Raw genomic sequence first — 20,033 nt, 5'->3', positions numbered from 1 at the left:
TCTACCTGCATGGACCATGTTCTGGATGGTCTGTGCAGTGACCTTCAGACAGAGGACAACAGTGTGTGAGCCTGACTTGTGCGTTTTCATTAGAGGAACATTCGTGGCAAATAGAATAATCATGGAAAGAGGGAAGGAAGCAGAGAAAGAGAGTTAACACACTGCAGGTACACTTGTGTTAAGTCAGGTCTTGTTTAGAACATAGTGAATACCAGAAAGGCAGAGCCAGAGCTCGACTAGAAGATGTTTGGTGGGCCCGGAGAGATAGCACAGCGGTGTTTGCCTTGCAAGCAGCCAATCCAGGACCAAATGTGGTTGGTTTGAATCGCGGTGTCCCATATGGTCCCCCGTGCCTGCCAGGAGCTATTTATGAGCAGACAGCCAGGAGTAACCCCTGAGCAATGCTGGGTGTGGCCCAAAAACCAAAAAAAAAAAAAAAGAAGAAGAAGATGTTTGGTGGTTGAGTTGCCTCTCACCACATCTGCCCACACCCTTCTTTCCTGTCCATCTAATTTCATAAAAATGGTGTGGTACTGCACACCCATTCACAGCTGCCTTCGAGTTGATGGGCTTGTGATATCACTGGTCTTGTTGTGATTTTAAACTTCTGTCTTTATCATTGGAGAGATATGAGAAGGACCAGGACTTTGAATCATGTTTGTGAGGAATTAAATATCATTTTTACAGGACACCCTTGAAAATCTTGTGTGTCTCAGAAAAGTTCTTTATTCCAGGAAAAAAATGATGGAGATTTTAGAGGTTCTTGTTGACTCTTCTCCAAGTTAACACACCTCCAAGACACCCAGGAAAGGCACCTCTGGGTGTCTGCTCCTGGGGTTTCGGACAATTCAGGTTCCTCCTTTCAGAACTGGAGCTGCTATGACAGGAGGAAGAAGAGAGGCATCCACTTGTAAACTCTGCCCACTTGGGTTTTCTCAGCTCTCTCTCTCTCCATGACCAATGAAATCTCACATGCAGAACTTTTTCTGCCTCAGCTTTCCAGATGTGAACAGAAGGTCCATGTCCTGGGTTCTCTTTCCATATTGGGTGGGTGCAGAGGCTCTGACATAAATGGATATGTGAGGCACTGCCCTCACATGCTCCCAGCGTGCCAACCTCATTATCTCTGCAGACAGATTTTTTACAGACATGGATCTCTGACCCCACAACGTCCTATAGAGAGGTAATTCCCATAGAGAAGCTGGGCATCCTAGAGACATCTGGGAAATCTAAAGAGGCAAGGTCTCATAGAGACACACAGGATCCTTGAGAGGCATGAGTCCCATACAGACACCGGGATTCTAGAGAGGCCTGGGTCCCATAAAGAGGCTCAGGGTACCCCAGAGAGATCTAGCTCACATAGAGATGCCTGGGAATTCTAGAGAAGCCAAGGACTCATAGAGAGACCCAGGACATCCTAGAGAGGCCTAGGTCCCATTGAAATGCTTAGGTGTCCCAGAGAGGGCGAGGTCCCATAGAGACGTCCAGAATCCTAGAGAGGCCTGGGTTCTGGAGAGGTTCAGGGTATGCCAGTGAAGCCTAGGTTTCATAGAGACATCCAAAAATCCTAGAGAGGCCTGGGTCCTGTAGAGAGGCTCAGGGCATGTCAGTGAGGCCTAAGTCCCATAGAGACTCTGAGGTTCCACAGAGAGACCCAAGGGGGCCTCAGAAAGGCCCTAATACCTTGTAGTACAAAATACAAGACAGTCACCAGGTAAAGGACAAGGAACTGATCTGGAGATGATTTCTACTTCTGCCTCTTCCTGGGGTGAGACCTTGGAGAAGGGGACATGGTTTGGATGTGGGTTCCTTGATGGTTCTGAACCCTAGATTCTTCCAAATAAATGCAGACTAGAGAAGGTAGGTCCCTGGAGGACCTTTCTGTTCTTGCCTTAGCACCCCCTGGTGGGGGTTAAGATGGCTACCTGCGAGGAGTCTTCTGGGATGAGCTCACCATCCCTTCCCTGAGATTCAACTATCCTTAACTTCCGTTCCTCTTGAGGTAAGAGGAGACAACATTTGTGGACCCTTTCCTGGGACAGCTGGTCCATATGAGGGAAGTGGAAGAGTTGGGGGGCCTCTGTACACAGCTGCTAACATTGTCTATTCTCTCCCTCTTTCTGGGGCTGCTTTTCTTCCAGGAAGAGAATGGGACTGTTACTTGCAGTTCTTCCTTTGGGGGACAGCAGATTTCTTTCACCCCCAGTTCTTGCCTCCCTAAGATCCCCCTAAATAGCAGGATGCAAGGAGGGAGGTCCTGGAGAGGGAAAAAAAAGGGCTTGGGGCTGACTAGGTGAGTTGTACTAAGTGCCAAGGCACCCTCTCCCCCACCCCACAGCACCACTGTCTGTCCTTCCAAACCTCTCCCAGAATGTAAGTTAATGATTTTCTCTTCGGTGTCTTTGAAGTGTGTTTACTTGGAACAGTGAAGTTAAGCTGCCCAGTTGCACCATCAACTCTGCATGTTTCCAGACTGGTCTGCCTTATGCTCATCTCCTGCTCTGTTTTGTTTTTTCTACAGAACGCTGCGTGGAGTTCCAGAAGTTGAATGCCAGCAATCACAGTCATGTGGCCCTGCAGAACGCCACCTCCCCTGTCATGGAGTTTTGGGAGTAAGTGGGAACCACAGGGCCCTTCACCCCCATCTTGTCCATGGGCACGGGCATCTATCCTATGTCAGTTGTGATCTCATTGCTCTACCCAATAGAGGTCCTGAATTCTGAAGTGCAAGGAACCTCCCTCCATCTTTGAACTGCTTGGCAGCTCTGAGCACTGGGCTTTGGTGAAACAAGTGTGAAGTGGGCAGAGATTTACCAGAGGGCGCTGGACAGTAGCTCACCAGTTTTGTCCCTGTGTCCAGTTGCTTTTGAGGGCAGCCAGTGTTTGGTGAAGTGATGAGAGTGGCTAGGAGATAAAGCAGTGCCTGGCAGGAATCTGGTCTGGTCCCAATTCCTTGCTCCACATGGCTCTCTGAGCATCACCAGTGGTCTCCAGCCCTGGAGTGGCCCCAAGATCCTGGGCCCAAGTAGTATCACATCCTTGGAAGTTTGTAGTGTACTGCTGACCCTATTTGGTTGAGAATTGCTGATAGTGTCCAAAGACCTTTAGAACATGGGGGTGTTCCATATTCCTCAAAAAGGACAGTTCAGGGGCCAGAGAGATCGCATGGAAGAAGGGTGTTTGCCTTGCATGCAGAAAGATGGTGGTTCAAATCTCGGCATCCCATATGGTCCCCGGAGCCTGCCGGGAATGATTTCTGAGCTTAGAGCCAGGAGTAACCCCTGAGCGCTGCTGGGTGTGACCCCCCTCCCAAATAAAGGGCAGTTCAGACACTCTTTTCCATTTTTTGTTGTTGTTGGGTTTTGGGGCAGGAGCAGGAGATGAGCACCAGGCAGTTGTGGTCAGGGTTTACTTAAGCACTCAGGTATCATTCCGGGATGGACTTGAGGGAACCTTACAGGGTACAGGGGGTCAAACCTGGGTCAGCCGCATGTAAGGCAAAGCACCTACCTGACATTCTATCTCTTCAGCTACCAGATATTTATTTTGAACAAATAAATAAGAAGCCTATTTTCAGTCAACAGGCTCTCTAGCCTGGTATGGAGATTCACCACTGTATACCTGTACCCAACCTCTACTTTCTCTCTGACCCCAGAGCATCACAGAGAATGAATCAAACATGGACTATCTAGTTGACAAGTAAACCTGCAATGGGATGTTTGGGCTGATTTATTTAATTAATTTTGGCTTTCCAAGAGGCTGGAGTATCCCAGAGTATGGCTGCTTCCTTTCAGAGGGTGCAGGAAAGTTGAGGTTAGAGTGAGGCTGGGGTCCCCTGATTCTCTCATACATGCCTATGTCCTTGGTTCATCCCGGGCCCCAGAAGTGGGGAAGGTATTTTGCCAGATGTGCTTCCCAGCCTTGCCCAGGGAGCTTCTGTGATCTATGGATTCCTGAATATCCCAAGTATTGCCCTGCCACAAAGTTCCCCTGTACAAATTAGAAGCAGTATAATAGATGCTGGGTTTTGACTCCCCCAGGCAGAGATTGGGGAGGGGTTTATGCCCTGTATAAATGATATCTTGGTTTCCTTTGGTGTATCCATGATTCCTGTAAGACTCTGGTTCCTTAATTTTCTCCTGCTTCCGTCCTCACTGCATGCACAGACTGAATGGGGTTGAACTGGCTTCCAGCATGTGAGTAGTTTAGTCTCCCATTATGCTCTGTCAGCCTGCGTACGCTGGATGCAAATCTTGTTTGTGTTTCTGTGGACATCAATGAGAGTGTCCAGGCCTCATCCTGAGAAGGATTGCTGGGTGTTTGGGTTAATGCACTGCCGATGTTATCAGTAATGTCAAATTCCTTTCTAAAGGACTTGATCTAGTTTACTCTACAAACCAGAAGGTATAAGTCTGCTTCCATCTACAGTTCTTGGGCTGGTCAGAGTCTGTCAATTTGCTTCTGTGCTAGAGGCGAAATACTATCCCATCATTTCAATTTGATATTCCTCAGGCCAGAGAGGCAGTACAGGGGTTAGGGCACTTGTCTGCTTGTGGCTGACCCGGTTTGAGATTCTCAACACAGATGGTTCTTCATTAAGCATCAGCAGATACAACGCTGATGGACCCCTAGATCACAGAAGTAGGCCAACCTGCATCTGTAGACTGATACACTTGCCTGGTTGGTTGAGTCATTGGGAGTGACCGAGGGGATCCCTGAGCACTGATTATGAAGCACCCCCTGAAAAAAATTCCATCCCTTTCATTGTGATATTGAACATCCTTTTTTTTCTTCTTTTAAAATCTTTCTGGGTTTTCTGCTCTGTTTCCTTTCATTTTCAAATCATTTCTTACAGACAGGAATCCATGCTGGGTTATGAATCTTGATATCTATAGTTTTTCTGCCCTGCAATTTCCCTCATTTATAGTCTTCAAGCGTCTCAGCTGTATCCAAGTCAGATTTGATTATTTTTCTTTTAGACTTTTCAGTTTATTGTCTTTTTTTTTTGTTTTTGTTTTTTGTTTTTTGGGTCACACACAGCAGTGCTCAGGGTTACTCCTGGATGTCCACTCAGAAATAGCTCCTGGCAGGCACGGGGGACCATATGGGACACCGGGATTCGAACCAACCACCTTTGGTCCTGGATCAGCTGCTTGCAAGGCAAATGCTGCTGTGTTATCTCTCCGGGCCCTCAGTTTATTGTCTTAATTTAAGTTACATTTTTCTTTCCCAAAGTTGTAAATTTTGTTAATTTTGTCTGTCTCCTCTGAGTTTCGCATTTTTCTACTTTTCCCCATTTAGGAATATAACCTACTTGAAATTTATTTATTTGAATTAAAAAATGTTTGCACATGATGATGCTAAATAGCAATCCAATTTTATTTTATTTCTTATTTTACTATTTTTGGTCTAACTAAACTAACTGGCAGTTCAATCAATGTAAGGGTTTAGAGATGCAGAGCTGGTCAGGTCATGTGGTGGCAGTGATTTCCTGGCACCACACTAGAGGTGCTGAGAGACTTCAAGGTCACACTCAGAGCCAGGAGGTGCCAGGAATCAAACCTGTATTGGGAATGCACTATGTATGTGTGCTAACCTTTGAACTCTCTCTCAGCCCCAATTATATTTGTATATAAAGAGCCAAGTTCTCCTGAAGTCCTGACTGAATTATTTATTCCATCCCTACTGATTTTTGATGCTATTTCCTAAAGCATTACCAGCATGGGGGAATCTCTCTTGGGTCCTCCAAGGGTCCCACACTTCTAGCTTTACTGTAAGCTGTGGACTAGTTAGGCTAGTACTCCTGTGCACTTTTTTTGTTTTTGTTTTGTTTTTGGGTCACACCCAGCACGCTCAGGGGTTACTTCTGGCTCTACATTCAGAAATTGCTCCTGGCAGGCTCAGGGGACCATATGGAATGCCAGGATTCGAACCACATTCCTTCTGCATGCAAGGCAAACACCCTGCCTCCATGCTATCTCTCCGGCCCCATGACTTTTTTTTTTTAATTTTTCCACAATGGTTTTCCAACTGAACTTGAACACAAGACCACAATGATTTGTAACAAAACTCTGCATGGGGATGAGTGTAGATTTGTTGATGAAAATTGCATCTTTATGTGTGAGTCATGCCTTCTGTGAATACAGTATTCCTCTCTAGTCATTGGGGTCTTTCTAAACATCCAAGAGTAATGCTCTTTATATGTCCCTATAGAATGATTGTTTGAATTCCCTGCTTCAAGGGCATGCTCCTGATCCTTCTCACATGACCACATGACCATACAGTGTGTGTGTGTGTGTGTGTGTGTGTGTGTGTGAGAGAGAGAGAGAGAGAGAGAGAGAGAGAGAGAGAGAAAGAGAGAGAGAAAGAGAGAGAAAATGCTGTATTGTGGGGGAGATGTCTGTGTGGCCTGTCCTACCCTCAGCCAACTCCTCAGAGAAATGACATGAACATGTGTATGGTTTCTGCAGAACTCTTGAAGAATCCTTCCTCAGTTCCCAATGGATGTGGTCTCATGCCTGCACTCTTGATAGCATCATTCTTCCCATATGACATTCACAAAAGTGCCATCAAAGCATCATTTGTACTAATGAAGTTCTATGAGGCTGTGGAAAATTGGCACTTTTAGGGTTCACCTCCTATGATATGGACCCTTGGATATGTTCAGTGAGGATGGAAGAGGCGGGCAAGTGGCCCCACATTCTAGAAAGCCTGAAGGGAAAGAGTCAGTGTGGGCTCTGGTGAGAAGGCGCCAGCCAGTCTGTCCTCAATCTCTGGGGGGGGCACGCTTTGTCATGTCTGCCTTCCCTCTTGTTTGGAGGGGTGGTGTGTCCTCTCTCATGTAAGTTCAGCTCTGTCACCTGCTGCATGACTGCTCAGGGTCAATGCACCCAGAGAATAGATGGTGGGATCTGGCTGTCTGTCAGAGGGTACCATCTAGTCTGCCATTGAATTTCCATCCTGAAGGTGCTAGGCCACGACCAGGACTCTTCGTCTTGGGGAAGCTCCTGTCTGGTTATGCTGCTCCAAGTTTCTCCATGGCGAGTTTGGAAAGAGACAGTGAGGTGTTCACAGCAACCCTTGAAAATCTAGGAGTGATGGTGCTGAGAAAGTCGGAATACTCTGTGTCTCCCTGGGAAAATCCATTTGCTTATGACGAACCTGGGCCCTGTCATGTATTCTCCTATGGAATCATTGGAAATCCTGGAACTCACCAGGCTGGTAGTACTAGCTAGAAGGATGCTCTCCTCAAAATTCAGCCCCTTGTTTCTGCAGGTGTGGAGCTTATGTTCAAACAGGCAGCTTCCAGGCAACTTCTTCCCACCACTGGAATGTTGGAACGGGTGTCCCAGAAGAGACTTTTCTTCCAGGGTCCTCATGCACCTACCGTTTACCATGTCAATGTGTCTCATGGCCTTTGCCTGCAAGATGCAGCATAGGACAAGCCTACCTGACCAAGGAAGCTACCTTGCCTCTAGCTTGTTCTTTCACTAGTTGGATGGGAGAGATCCTATGTCCAGAAGCAGAGATAAGCCTGTAGGTCACCCAAGAATTTGTTATAGGGGCCCATGGCCTGCTCACAACTGGCTCAGGCTCCCCCACAAACATGGGCAACATCCCCTCCTATTGTAGAAAGGTTTATTTCCTCTTTCAGGGTGATGGCTTGAGAACCCAACCCGGTCCAGGATGGGGGACCTCCCATAAGGTACTGGTTACCGTCAGCCTCTGTGTATGGATTAAAAACCTTTGCTGCTGGGCATGGCCTGTGTGTGGTCGGGTCTGGCACTGGCTTTGCAACTTTTTTCTGGATAGCGGTCGCCTGCAACCGCCTATCTCAGGCCCTTCAGCCTGAACATCTGTGGCCGTCCATGCTGGCCTTGTTAGCTGCTATGGGGCAGCTGGTCTGGCTCCTTCACACTTGCCCTCTGTGCCCTGTGTGGAGTACATCCCACTTCAGTTCTGTGGCAGTCGTTTTATCTGTATTCTTGTCACTCTGGCTTATCTTTACTGGAGGAGTCTTAGAGAATTCCAGATTTCCAAATCTCCTGGCCTCGTAAATTGATTTGCTTTGGATATAGAATTTGTAAACTAAAATGCACACCACTGTACTTCCACTGAAGTCGACCGAATCTTCTTTGGTAAGGCCTTGGATCGACCGCCCCCCCAACCCCGGATCCATCCCCATCTCCCCTCCACCCAGCTCCTCCTCCTCGTTGGCCATCCCTGTCATCCTTCCTGGACACACAGCCTGTCTCAGGTTTCTGCTGTTCCCTCCTTTAGGAGATTTCTCTCTAGATCTGTGGGTCTGCTCATCTCTCTCTCATCTTTGCCCCCATCAATAAGGACTATTCTATTTGTCCCTTCCTGTCAGCACATGGAATACCCCAGGAACACAATTGAAAAGGCAGGAATGAAAGAGTAGATGGATGAATTGGGTACTTTTAAGCTCCTCATTCATAAATCAGAAATGATGGTAAGACCTTGCAAGGGACAGATCTGGAAGACAGGGCATGACACCCCAGGACCTCTGAGAGTAAGACATGAGGCCTCACTATCCCAGGTACAGTCTCTTCAGGACTGCTCACAGGCCTATTGGGGGGTTAAAGGCATGGAAAGAGCCCCTATTCACAGTTGATCTCCATCCATGAGATGGAGTCTGGCACTAGGCGTTCTACCTGCCTACATCTTTGATGTCCTGGAACTGAGAAGAGATGAAGAATCCTGAGGTCTGAGTCCCAGCTCTGAGGCTCAGTGCAGCCTGACTCCACCTCTGCACCCCGACAACACCTTCAGAAGCTCCCCAATCCCTCTCCTTGAGTCACAACCCAGCCCAGCAACACCCACTGGTTCAGCTGGCCACACTGACTCTACACCCCTTTCTTGGACACAACATGCTGGCATGAATCATGGCACAGTTGGGGCGAATTATACAGCTGAGGCCAGGAAATGGGACCAGGAAGGCCTCCATCTACCTCTCTGGATGCATTCAGAGTGGTAGCTTTCCTTGGAAGCAGGAATGTTTGTGGGGATAAGGCCCATAGATGCTGCACACAGAAAGGGGCTCAAAACACCAAAATGGATTTGACAACAGACGCCAGACCAAGCTCTTGCTCTGCCTTCTCAGCTAAGGTCCCTCTGCCATCTACCACTCTCTGGGTGATCCTCAGTGTTCTTCTCTTCAGACAGTCATTCTGGACAGTTCCAGGCTCTTTGTTGTTCACCAGAGAGAGGAAGAGTCTCCTCCTTCCTGGGAGTTACTGAACCTGGAGGGAGAAACTTGGAAAGAAAATATTCAAAAAAATAATGGAGGGGCCGGGCGGTGGCGTTAGAGGTAAGTTGTCTGCCTTGCCAGCGCTAGCCTAGGACGGACCACGGTTCGATCCCCCGGTGTCCCATATGGTCCCCCAAGCCAGGAGCGACTTCTGAGCACATAGCCAGGAGTAACCCCTGAGCGTCACCGGGTGTGGCCCAAAAACCAAAAAACCAAAACCAAAACCAAAAACAAAATGGAGAAGGATTGAAGCGATAACACAGCAGGTCAGGTATTTATTTGCCTTGCATGCAACTGACCTGGGTTCCATCCTTGACATCTCATATGGTCCCCCGAGCCTGTCAGGAATTGTAATTCCTGAGCTCAGACTCAGGAGTAACACACGAGCATGGCTGGATCTGGCCTCCAAACAAAACAAAAGAAAACCTAAAAAAGAAAAGGAGAGTTTTGAAAATGGTAGGTGACAGGTGCCAGCATGGTTCTGGGAGAAAGCCAAGCTGAGGACTCTGCGTTCTTTCGCACAAGCTTCTTGCTTGTGGGTGGTCAGCAGGGTTTTGCGGGCGGTGTTGAAGTCCGTGCGTGCTATGCCAGCCTGGACTTTGTGCAGAGACTTTAGATGCTTCCAGTGAGGTCCCTGCATTGGGAGGGGGCATTGAGAGACTGAGCTAAGGAGTGGGGAAGGTACACTAGGGGTTCACTGATGTGCATGGAGTGTCTCCCAGGGACTAAGCAGTTTGTAGGTTCCAGAGCTTCTCTCAACCAGATCAGGTTCTTCCAAGCACTGGCTAAGGAGAGATGCAGGAAGTGAGGTGTCTACAGGAAGCAGGGATGTTGTGGTTGTGCTCTCATCAGCAGAAGGGAAGAAGCAGAACTGGGAAATAGTTCTGTGAGCAAAAGGATGGCCTAGACCTCTGGCCACCCCCTGAGCTGCCTCCTTGGGGCTTCCGTGACTGCAGCTGCCAACAACCTCATGCATCTATGGAGTTCCCTGCAGCTTCGTGCAGCTCCTCCAGCAACTCATGGTCCTATTTCTAGTCCTTTTCTAGAAGACTTGTGCAGGCACGAGCACTTCAGGCAGCATTCAGGCTGGGACATGAGCTCTGTGCACACAAGACCCTTGGATCCATCGCTGGACACCCAAAGAGAAACCCAGATCTCCATTCCCACCACAGCTGCTGAGGGGGTGTGAGGTGTGAGCCTGGTGTGCAATGATTCTGGAAGGCAGCATGGAAATGGCGACCCAAGGTGATCATCCGGCACTGCAAGAGGGCAGGAAGAGAGAGAAAGAGAGAGCTTCTTGCTTGTTCTTTGAGATTTTTCCTGACACCACTAGAATTCAAGCAATTGAGACTACAAACCTGCCTCTTTCATCACTAGCATAAATATAGGATCCCTGGGATCCGCCCAGTGAGATACTGATCATTATTATGAGCCTCTCATAGCCCTTATACCACCTTGCTCCTTCTTTATTATACAAATGTGTTTTGTTCATCTCATGTCCTTTAATTCTTACATCAGCCAGGAAACAGGCTGAAGAAAATCTTTCCATTTCTCTACCTGTCCTTGAGGGGCTTGAGGAGGGCCACGTTGCCAGCCCCAAACTCAGAGACAGCCCCTGGTCAAACACTGCTTCACACAATCCTGGTGTTTGCCCCAGACCTGCTCAGGGGCTTTGCCCTGCATGACCCCGAAAGGGACTTGAGTTGGTTTCTCAGAGTTTTTTTCTTATAGTTTTTCCCCCATCCCCAAAACCTAATGTGAGAGAGGAAATGGGGGTGACTGCTTGGGACAAAACTTTGGAAGGAGGTGGGGACCCCAACCTAACTCTTAGGAGATTTACAAGCTCAAGCCTGTCTCTGCCCAAAATGAGGGGTACAGGTTTTTGACCTAATTGTTCAGTATGTAGTGGACAGACAAGAAATAGCCACTGTCGTCAACTGTGAGAACACCAGGGGCAAACAAATTTGCTATGTTCACACGTCCAGTTGGAAATGATTATTGCTGTCAGGGGGTACAGAGAGGAACTGTAGAATGGGGGTAGAGGTGTCATGGCAGAGTCACTTTGCACCTCTCTGACTTGTGAAGGTGGAGGGTGGAGGGAGAGGTCAGGGCTGGAGAAGCCGGCATAACTGCTGCCTGTAGTTCCCATAACTCACCCCAACTCTGTTGGATGTGGAAATGGGTCCCTACACCCCAGTTTGGGACAGCACCACAGGGCTGGGTTGTGCTCTTTGTCAGGAAGGGAAGAGTCAGTTCTGATCTGTTTGTACCTTCAGACTCACTCACTGTCTCGTCTCAGAAAGGAATTTCAAGGGAAGATGAACTAGGGAAAAAGTGACTTTGTTTAGAACTGAGGTGAGGAGAGAGAGAGAGACAGAGAGAGAGAGACAGAGACAGACAGAGAGACAGAGACAGACAGAGAAAGAGAGACAGAGAGAGACAAGGACAGAGACAGAGACCTGCCACGTAAAAGAAAAGAAATTGGTTATATAGGCAGAGAGACAGTGAGACAGAGAGAGAAAGAGAGACAGAGACAAAGAGACCTGCCATGTAAAAGAAAAAAAATTGGTTATATAGGCAGAGAGACAGTGAGACAGAGAGAGAAAGAAAGACAGAGACAGAGAGACCTGCCATGTAAAAGAAAAGAAATTGGTTATATAGGCAGAGTTTATAGATGTAGGTGCCCCTGGGATGGGGTGCATATGGGGGTCACTCTGCAGAGCTGCAAAGCTGCTAACTCCAGCCTGTTCCTGCCACTCTGGCTGGACTTTCACAGCCGATAAGAGTTTGTTGCTAGGACGTTGCCTCGGAGCAGGGACTTTGAGTCCTCTCTCCATCCAGCGTCTTAATCGGGTCTTTGTTCCTGCTGAGTCATCTCATGCTCCTTCTCTCCATGGATCCCAGCTGGAGGCTTTTGGGGATGCCTTTAGCCTGGAGTTGGGGGTTTGGCAGACTGGGGAACTCTCAGACATTTCTGAGTTTTTGTGACTTCCTGAACTTCATTGCCAAGCTGTCTCCCCAACTATGATGTCTTCTTCTGGTCACTGTGCTTTGCACCAAGCCACATGTGGGTCAATGTTTCACATAATTCTGGTGGCCAGAAGTGCACAGACAGCTGCTGGCAGACCCTTAAAAGCTTGTATCTCTGCACTCCCCAGGACACGAGCCTGGTAGAAGGGTCACAGATTCCTGGGGCCTGATCCCTCTCACAGGGAGCAATGCAAAAATTGCATGTATTTTATTTGGTAGGATGACACCAGCTTGATGGAAAGATAATAAGGATGAATGGAACAAAAAGAAGATATGAGATATTATTTTTAATCTTTTTCAATATGCAATTATTTATATGCAATTATGCATATTATGCAATTATTTATATATTAGAGAAATAAGGAAGGGTAGTCTCTTAAGAATCACCAAAGCATGTGTTTGGTCCCTGAGGAAGTGGTAGGAAGCGTGCTTTTGAGAAAGTAGACATAGGAAAGAAAATCTTTCAGTTATGTATCCCTGTTTGATGCTCACCCTGTCATTGGCACCCCAAAAGGGTCAGAAATGAACAGAGGCTGTGCAGGACAGCATCTATTTTCAAGCCAATGTCTCTGAGGCCTTTCCTACCCAAGAGCCCTTGTTGCTTCGTTGCTATCCTCTGACCTTCTCTGTTGGAGACCAAAGTTCCCAAATTCGGAAATAGAATTCAGAGCCGGAGCCATAATACTTGCCTTGCACACAATCAATGGGGATCGGCATCCTAATGGACCCTGAGTCTTACCAGGAGTGATCACTGATCTCAGAGCCAGGAGCAACTCCTGAGTTCCACTAGGCATGGCTCAAAAACCAAAATTAAAATCCCCTATTACAGTCAGTGGGTGAGGTCCTGTTCTCAGATGCGTTGACCTCTGTTCCAACCAAGGTATCTTATGCCCTAAGAACTACCTCTGAGTGCAGAGCCAGGAGTAATTCCAGAGTTCAACTTGTTACAGCTAAAAAAAAATAAATTGAACTTGCCTTCCAGGGTCAGCCCCCCCTTACCAGAAAGGAGGAAGCGACAATTTGGGGATGACTTTCCGGGTTAGCACTGTATAGGGGAGAGGGATGACGAGATAGCAGTGACCAACCAGCACCCCCTGCTCAGGTTTCTGTGACTTCCTCAAAGTGTAGCCTTCACTCCTACCCATGCTTCAACCACCCAGAAAGGAGGCTGAGGAAGCTGAGGGTCACAGATGCCTGCACCACCCCCCCAGATCCTGCCTGAGCTGGACCTCCACATTTAAACTCTGGGGGGTTCTGGGCTCAGAGAATAGCCAGAACTACAGACAGGGCTAGATGATTGGGCTCCGAACCCTCTTTCAAGGAACAGGGGTGATGTGTGAATTACAGTGATGTGGGTTGTGGGGGTGATGGTGAAAATCTGCCTCACCCTGTGTCTTCACTTTGGGGTTCCTCACTTTAGCCCCTCCGCAGCTGGTGCCAGCTGGGAACTGGAGGAGTCTCTGTGTATCAGAAGTGTCTGTTACTCCTGGGTCTGGGTTTGGGGGTCAAACATTTGTTTCAGGAACCGCTGTGAGGTTCTCCCAGATGGTGTCTCCCACAGAAGCGAGGTAGAAGTTTTCTGAGAATGTTTGGTCTTGGGGGCTCTTTGCTTCCTGCTGGGAGACAGTGGGGAGTGGGTCAGGGCAAGCAGGAGTGAATGTCCCTCTGTATTGTACCCTACACTGCCCTGACTCCACTACTCGCCAGGGGGAAAACAAGGGGTGCTTTGCAGTGGGATGGTCCTCAGTGTCTCTTGTCTGCTGGAACTAGCACTCAGCCAACAATGTCTTGGATTCCTCTCTGATGGGCCTCATCTACTGCCCATCATATTTTTGGGCATGCCTGCCCCAATGCCCCACCATTCCACAGCCCAGAATCTGGGCTTGAAACCCCACTTGGGAACTCCGGGCAAATCGGGGGAAAGAAAATCCAAAGAGGACTTAGGAGAAGGTTTTAGAGCCCAGAAAAGCCCTTAAGCTGCCCCCCACACCCCAGCCCTTTCCAATATGTCTTCCCTCTTGCTTGTCTCAAGGCACTAGGCTTCAATGGCACAGGAGACCAGATGTGGGAAAGAAGGAAACTAGGCCACGAGGAGCCACCCCAAGGCCTCTTTCCATCTGACCCCAGAGTTTGGTTAAGCGATAGTTGGGTGTAATGTGCTTTTTTGTTTTTGTTTTTGGGTCACACCCAGAAGCGCTCAGGAGTTACTCCTGGTTCTATGCTCAGAAATCACTCCTGGCAGGCTCAGGGGACCATATGGGATGCCGGGGATGGAACCCAGGTCTGTCTCGGGTCAGACAAATGCAAGACAATAGCTGTGCTATTTCTCTGGCCCCTCAGGTGTAATGTTGTAAGTTCTTTTAGCCTTTCCCTCTCTTCCTATGCTTGTGTGTTTTGACAGTGTGTGCCCATGTATGCAGGCAGAGCCCTCCCCTCTCTGTCTTTCTCCTCTCCTCTCCTCTCCTCTCCTCTCCTCTCCTCTCCTCTCCTCTCCTCTCCTCTCCTCTCCTCTCCTCTCCTCTCCTCTCCTCTCCTCTCCTCTCCTCTCCTCTCCTCTCCTCTCCTCTCCTCTCCTCTCCTCTCCTCTCCTTTTCCCCTTCTTCCACTTAATACAGGGACAGGGAGGGGATATCTGTACCTGTGTGTTTGGTCCGAGTTTCCATATAGGTAAAAATCCCCAGTTATACTTGGTTCCCCCCAATCCCCTCCATTCTCAGCTGCACCCAACACACAGCTGAGGCAGGTAAGCACCCAGAAGGTAGGGGTCAGAGGTTTTGGGGTGCTCTAGGTTTTATCCAGACAGCCCTCATGCCAGGCTACCTTCTTGCACCTGGGCCAGTGATATGTGGCTCTTGTCCTTTTTTTTTTTCAGGGGATCTGGGCCAGCATATAGTCAGACTCTCCTGCCTCTGAGCTCTATCTGAGCATTTTTTGTTTGTTTGTTTGTTTGTTTGTTTTGGGTCACACCCGGCAATGCTCAGTGCACAGGGGATCATATGGGATGCTGGGATTCGAACCACCGTCCTTCTGCATGAAAGGCAAATGCCTTACCTCCATGCTATCTCTCCGGCCCCAACTATCTGAGCATTTGTGGGGCAGGCCTGGGAAACACAGGGGCTGAGAGCTGGGGAGGGGCCCCAGGACCCCAGCATGGGGTACTTCCTGCTGCATCAGGAGCCACTGAAGTCCCTGCAGTCCCTGTTTCTTAGCCCACTGTGCCCCTTTCCTCCCTCTGCAGAGCATCTGGAAGGCTGGGCGTGGCACCTCCCTGCCTGGCCCTGCGTAGACATGCTCCACGCTTATACGTATATTTAGACACAAACAACACACAAATATATACACGCATAGGTAGACACAACAACACTCAAACACACAATGCATTCAAACAAACAGACACACGTAAGCATATATGAACTCATGCATACATGCTTACATGGATTCATATGCAATCACACACACATCAAGCACATATATTCGAATCCATGGACACACGTCACACACATAAAAATACACACTGTCCCCTCCTCTGGCACTCACCCTTCAGCCTCATTGGCCTTTGCTTTCAAACAGGCTTTGAAGCTGGCATCAGGAGTCGGGGTAAAGGTCAGTTGGTGCCTAGATCAGGCCACTGTGCACCCAAAAACTCAGGCCCTCTGACCTGGGTTCTGTCCAGAGCATGTGGGCCAGAATGAGAGCAGTTCTTTTGTTTTTGTTTTTGTTTTTGTTTTTGGGCCACACCGGGTGACACTCAGGGGTTACTCCTGGCTATGCAAAACTCAGAAATCGCTCCTGGCTTCGGGGAACCATATGGGATGTCGGGGATTAAACCAAGGTCCTTCCTGGGTCAGTCTCTTGCACGGCAAATGCCCCACTGCTGTGCTATCACTCCAGCACCAAGGGCAGTTCTTTTTTTTTTGTTTGTTTTTGTTTTTGGGCCATACCCGGCAGTGCTCAGGGGTTACTCCTGGCTGTCTGCTCAGAAATAGCTCCTGGCAGGCACGGGGGACCATATGGGACACCGGGATTCGAACCAACCACCTTTGGTTCGAGATCGGCTGCTTGCAAGGCAAACACCGCTGTGCTATCTCTCCAGGCCCCCAAGGGCAGTTCTTGACTTCGAAGTGATCTGAAAGCATCAGTTCTCTCTGCTTCTTTGCTGTCTGTGCAGCCCAAACTCACTCTGGAGTTCAGAATCTTCCTGTCATCTTCTTGCATTGTTCATTGTCAAGGCCCTGTGCCATGGCTTCTTTCCTGGCTTATGGCTGAGCAACACTTATACATTTTGGGGCACCGCCATTTGCCTATTCATTAGTTTCAGGGCAGGGGGGACTGAGAGTCCAACCTGTGTGAGTAGGTGGTCATTGCTCTGGAGCAGAATCTCCCTGGATTTGTGGCATATGAGGGTCCCCCTGCTGGCATCCTGGAAGGTGTGAGCTGGCGTCTTTGGTGACAGTCATCCTGGGGGTATGTGCGCCCCCCCCCCAGAGAAGGTGGCAGCAGCAGCATTGGTACTTTATGTGGAACCTCTCAGAACAGAAAATGAGCACATGGGACTTACTATGGAAGGAACTGGATTGCAGGATTTCTCGGGGTTTTTACTATCTCAAAAGTACCTCTCAGATAGCATGGAGGTAGTGTGTCTGCCTTGCATGCAGAAGGATGGTGGTTCTAATCCCGGCATCCCATATGATCCCTCATGCCTGCCAGGAGTGATTTCTGAGTATAGAGCCAGTAGTAACCCCTGAGTGCTGCTGAGTGTGATCCCAAAAACCAACCAACCATACAAACAAAAAAGTACCTCTCAGAAAAGGCAGGACCCATGGTGATTTGGGAACTTGGGATCTGGAAGTACTGGTGATCTTTGGGGAGCAGTAGCTTGGCACAGCCCCCCTTTTCCTTTAAAGACACTAGGGATCAGAGCATGCCTTGGGGGATGGTACCCCGTGCATAGACACTGATCTTCAGGCAGGGCAGAGCACCATGGAGGGACTAAACCCCAAAGATGGGATCAACCCCATGGAAGAAGCAGCCTCGGGCAGGAAACAGGCTGTGTGGGGAGCCCTGGGCCTCACTGCCTCTCTCCGGAGGGTCTGGGCAGCCCTGGCGCATGGCTGAGCTAGGGAGGCACACTTGTTTTGGTGATGGGCCCTTTTCTCTTTGTTCGTTGCTTTGGGAGACCAGAAAGGCAGAGTGGGGCTATTTATAGCCGTCCCCCGTGCCAGCTCTTCTCTCCACATCCCTGGCAATGCCCAGCTTCGGTGGCAGGTTAAAGAAAAGGTGGTGTGTTGTGGGCTGCGTTCAGTACATACCAATGAGGCCTCCCAGCCTCGGGACCCATTCCCATAGGCCTGCTCTGGGCTCGCAGCAGCCAGGTGTGAGGCTCCCTGGGTGAGACCCGAGGCCCTGTGCCTGTTGCCCACTGGGCCAGTTGAAGTCAATCATGTCTCTCTGGTGCCAGGACAATAGCAGAAGGCACGGCCTGGGTGGCACCAGGAGAGCCTTTGTTCTCACTGTAAAACTTGGGGTGGGTGGGAGGATCCTACCATGTCTGATCCCAGAGAGGGGCTCCAGTTTTGGGATTCTCAAAGTCCTCATGGGATGAAGGAGTGGAGGGAGGGCTGGGGGACAGTGGAAGGTGGCCCCATCCCACTAACTACCCCTCACCCCATCTTTGCTACCTGTACTCACCCTCTCTTTTCCCACAACCCTTCTCACCCACTCCAACCTGGGCTATGGGAGATGCAACTCTTCTGGGTCACTGCACCCCACTAAACAGCCTCTCCTGTGAACCCCAGACACCTGAGAATAGATTAGGTCAGTGCCCTGTGATCCCTCCCTGACTGCTTCTTCCTCCTCTAGTCCCAGCAGTATTGGAGTTCTGGGGCTCTCCCAAGATGGGTACCTCCTCTCTGAGCTTTACTCAGGGTGCTCGGGACATAGCAGCTCACTAGGGCTCCCCAACACCTGAAAATCCTCTTTCTAAGCCCCATTCTGCCCCTTCAACCCCAAGACCCCTCCTCCTCCACCAATCCCCCCTTCTTCTCCCCTCCTTCTCCTCACCTACCTCCTTCTACACCTGTTCCCCCTCCCTCTCTTGATCCCTTCTCCTCCTCCTGTAAGGACCCCTCCTTTCTATCCCCCAACTTCCAAGTAGGACCTGAGTGTCAGCCTCAACCCTCCTTCTGTCTCCCCTCCAAGGGTCACCTTTTAGTTCATCTCTACTTGTCCTGTATCCTTTTGGTCTACTGCACCCAGAGGGAGCCCAGATCCTCAACAGGGCCAAAAGTCTTGCGTGTGCCCCACTCTGTGTCTCTCTGACCTGCTGCACAGACCCCGCTCAGGGACCCATACTCCTGGCTTCTTATGCCTCAATGATCTGTCTTTGCTAATGTTCCTCCTGTTCTTGAGACACTTTCCCATTTCCCATACTGCCCAGCATCTATCAAAGCCTGTTTTTCCCTCTCAGGATCCGCTACCCCCTGTGTCTGCCCCATCAGACAGACCCCAAAGCTTGCCCATATGGCCTGGCACTGTTCACTGAAATGATTGAGTGTTCCTTGGAGTTGGGAGGGCCTAGGTATGTCATGGCCCCGGGTGTTGACTTTAGGAACCTGGTCCTGGAATTCTGGTCCAGGCCTTGTGCTTATCCATGAGGTGATGCTGTCGGTGTTCTGCCTCAGTGTTCTTGCTAGGAAATAGGGTACACCTTGTGGGTACATGTCCTACTACAGGACTTTGGGGAGCAGCTGAGCCCTCCCACTTGAGAAGACTCTTGAAGGAAGGGATCATTTCATTTTACAATGAAGGATGCAAGACCGAGGGGTAGACACAGTCTGAGAGAGAGAGAGAGAGAGAGAGAGAGAGAGAGAGAGAGAGAGAGAGAGAGAGAGCTCCCTGAAGGAGTACTTAGTCAAATATACAGTCAGATATAGTCATTGTTCCTGGGGACAGTCTTAGAGTCTGGGACAGTGTCAGGGAGTGAGTGGTCATTTGGGGATACACAGACTTAGGGAGTGGGTTCTCCTTGCAGACACACAGTGTCAGGGAGCACATACTTCCTGAGAACACACAGTCTTAGCGGGTGAGTCCTCCCCAGGAACACAGACTTAGGGTATGAATGTTCCCTAGGAACACAGTCTTACTGAGTGAGTGGTCCCTGGGGACACAGAATTAGGGAGCACATGCTTCCTAGGGACACATAGTTTTAGGGCTTGCGTGCTTCCTGGGGCCACAGTCTTAGGGAGTGAGTGCTTCTCAGGGACAGTCTTTTTTATTTTAATGTTTAATTACTTTATTTAAACGTGGAAGTTTACAAAGTTATTAATAATATGGTTAGGGGTTTTTGTTTTTATGTTTTATTTATTTATTTATTTTATTTGGGGGCCCACACCCAGTGACGCTCAGGGGTTTCTCCTGGCTATGTGCTCAGAAATCGCTCCTGGCTTGGGGGATCATATGGGATGCCAGGGGATTGAACCGAGGTCCTTCCTGGGTCAGCCACGTACAAGGCAAAAACCCTACCACTGTGCCATCGCTCCAACCTCGTTTGGTTTTTTTCCCCACAGTTACAGAATTGTTCATAATTAGTTTCAGTCATACAGTGTATTACACCCTTCACCAATGCACCTTTCCCACCACCAATGTTTCTAGTTACCCTCCTGCCCCAACCCCACACCTCTGGGGCAGACATTTTTCTTCTCTCGTGCTTTCTCTCTCTCTCTCTCTCTCTCTC

The 20,033-nt window shown here is 49.3% G+C and overlaps 1 protein-coding gene across 2 annotated transcripts in view; it reads left to right on the top strand.

Moving 5' to 3' along the window:
• SLC6A11 (solute carrier family 6 member 11) overlaps positions 1-20,033 on the top strand; it is an 86,412-nt gene that overhangs the window by 6,464 nt on the left and 59,915 nt on the right. For both annotated transcript variants that reach the window (XM_049766279.1, XM_049766278.1), the window contains one exon: positions 2,522-2,612. In XM_049766279.1, coding sequence (XP_049622236.1) covers positions 2,522-2,612 — 91 coding nt within the window. The remainder of the gene's footprint in view (positions 1-2,521; positions 2,613-20,033) is intronic.

This window comes from Suncus etruscus, chromosome 20, assembly GCF_024139225.1.
Source record: "Suncus etruscus isolate mSunEtr1 chromosome 20, mSunEtr1.pri.cur, whole genome shotgun sequence".
Classification (NCBI taxonomy): domain Eukaryota; kingdom Metazoa; phylum Chordata; class Mammalia; order Eulipotyphla; family Soricidae; genus Suncus; species Suncus etruscus.
This window is presented reverse-complemented; position numbering and strand designations above follow the sequence as displayed.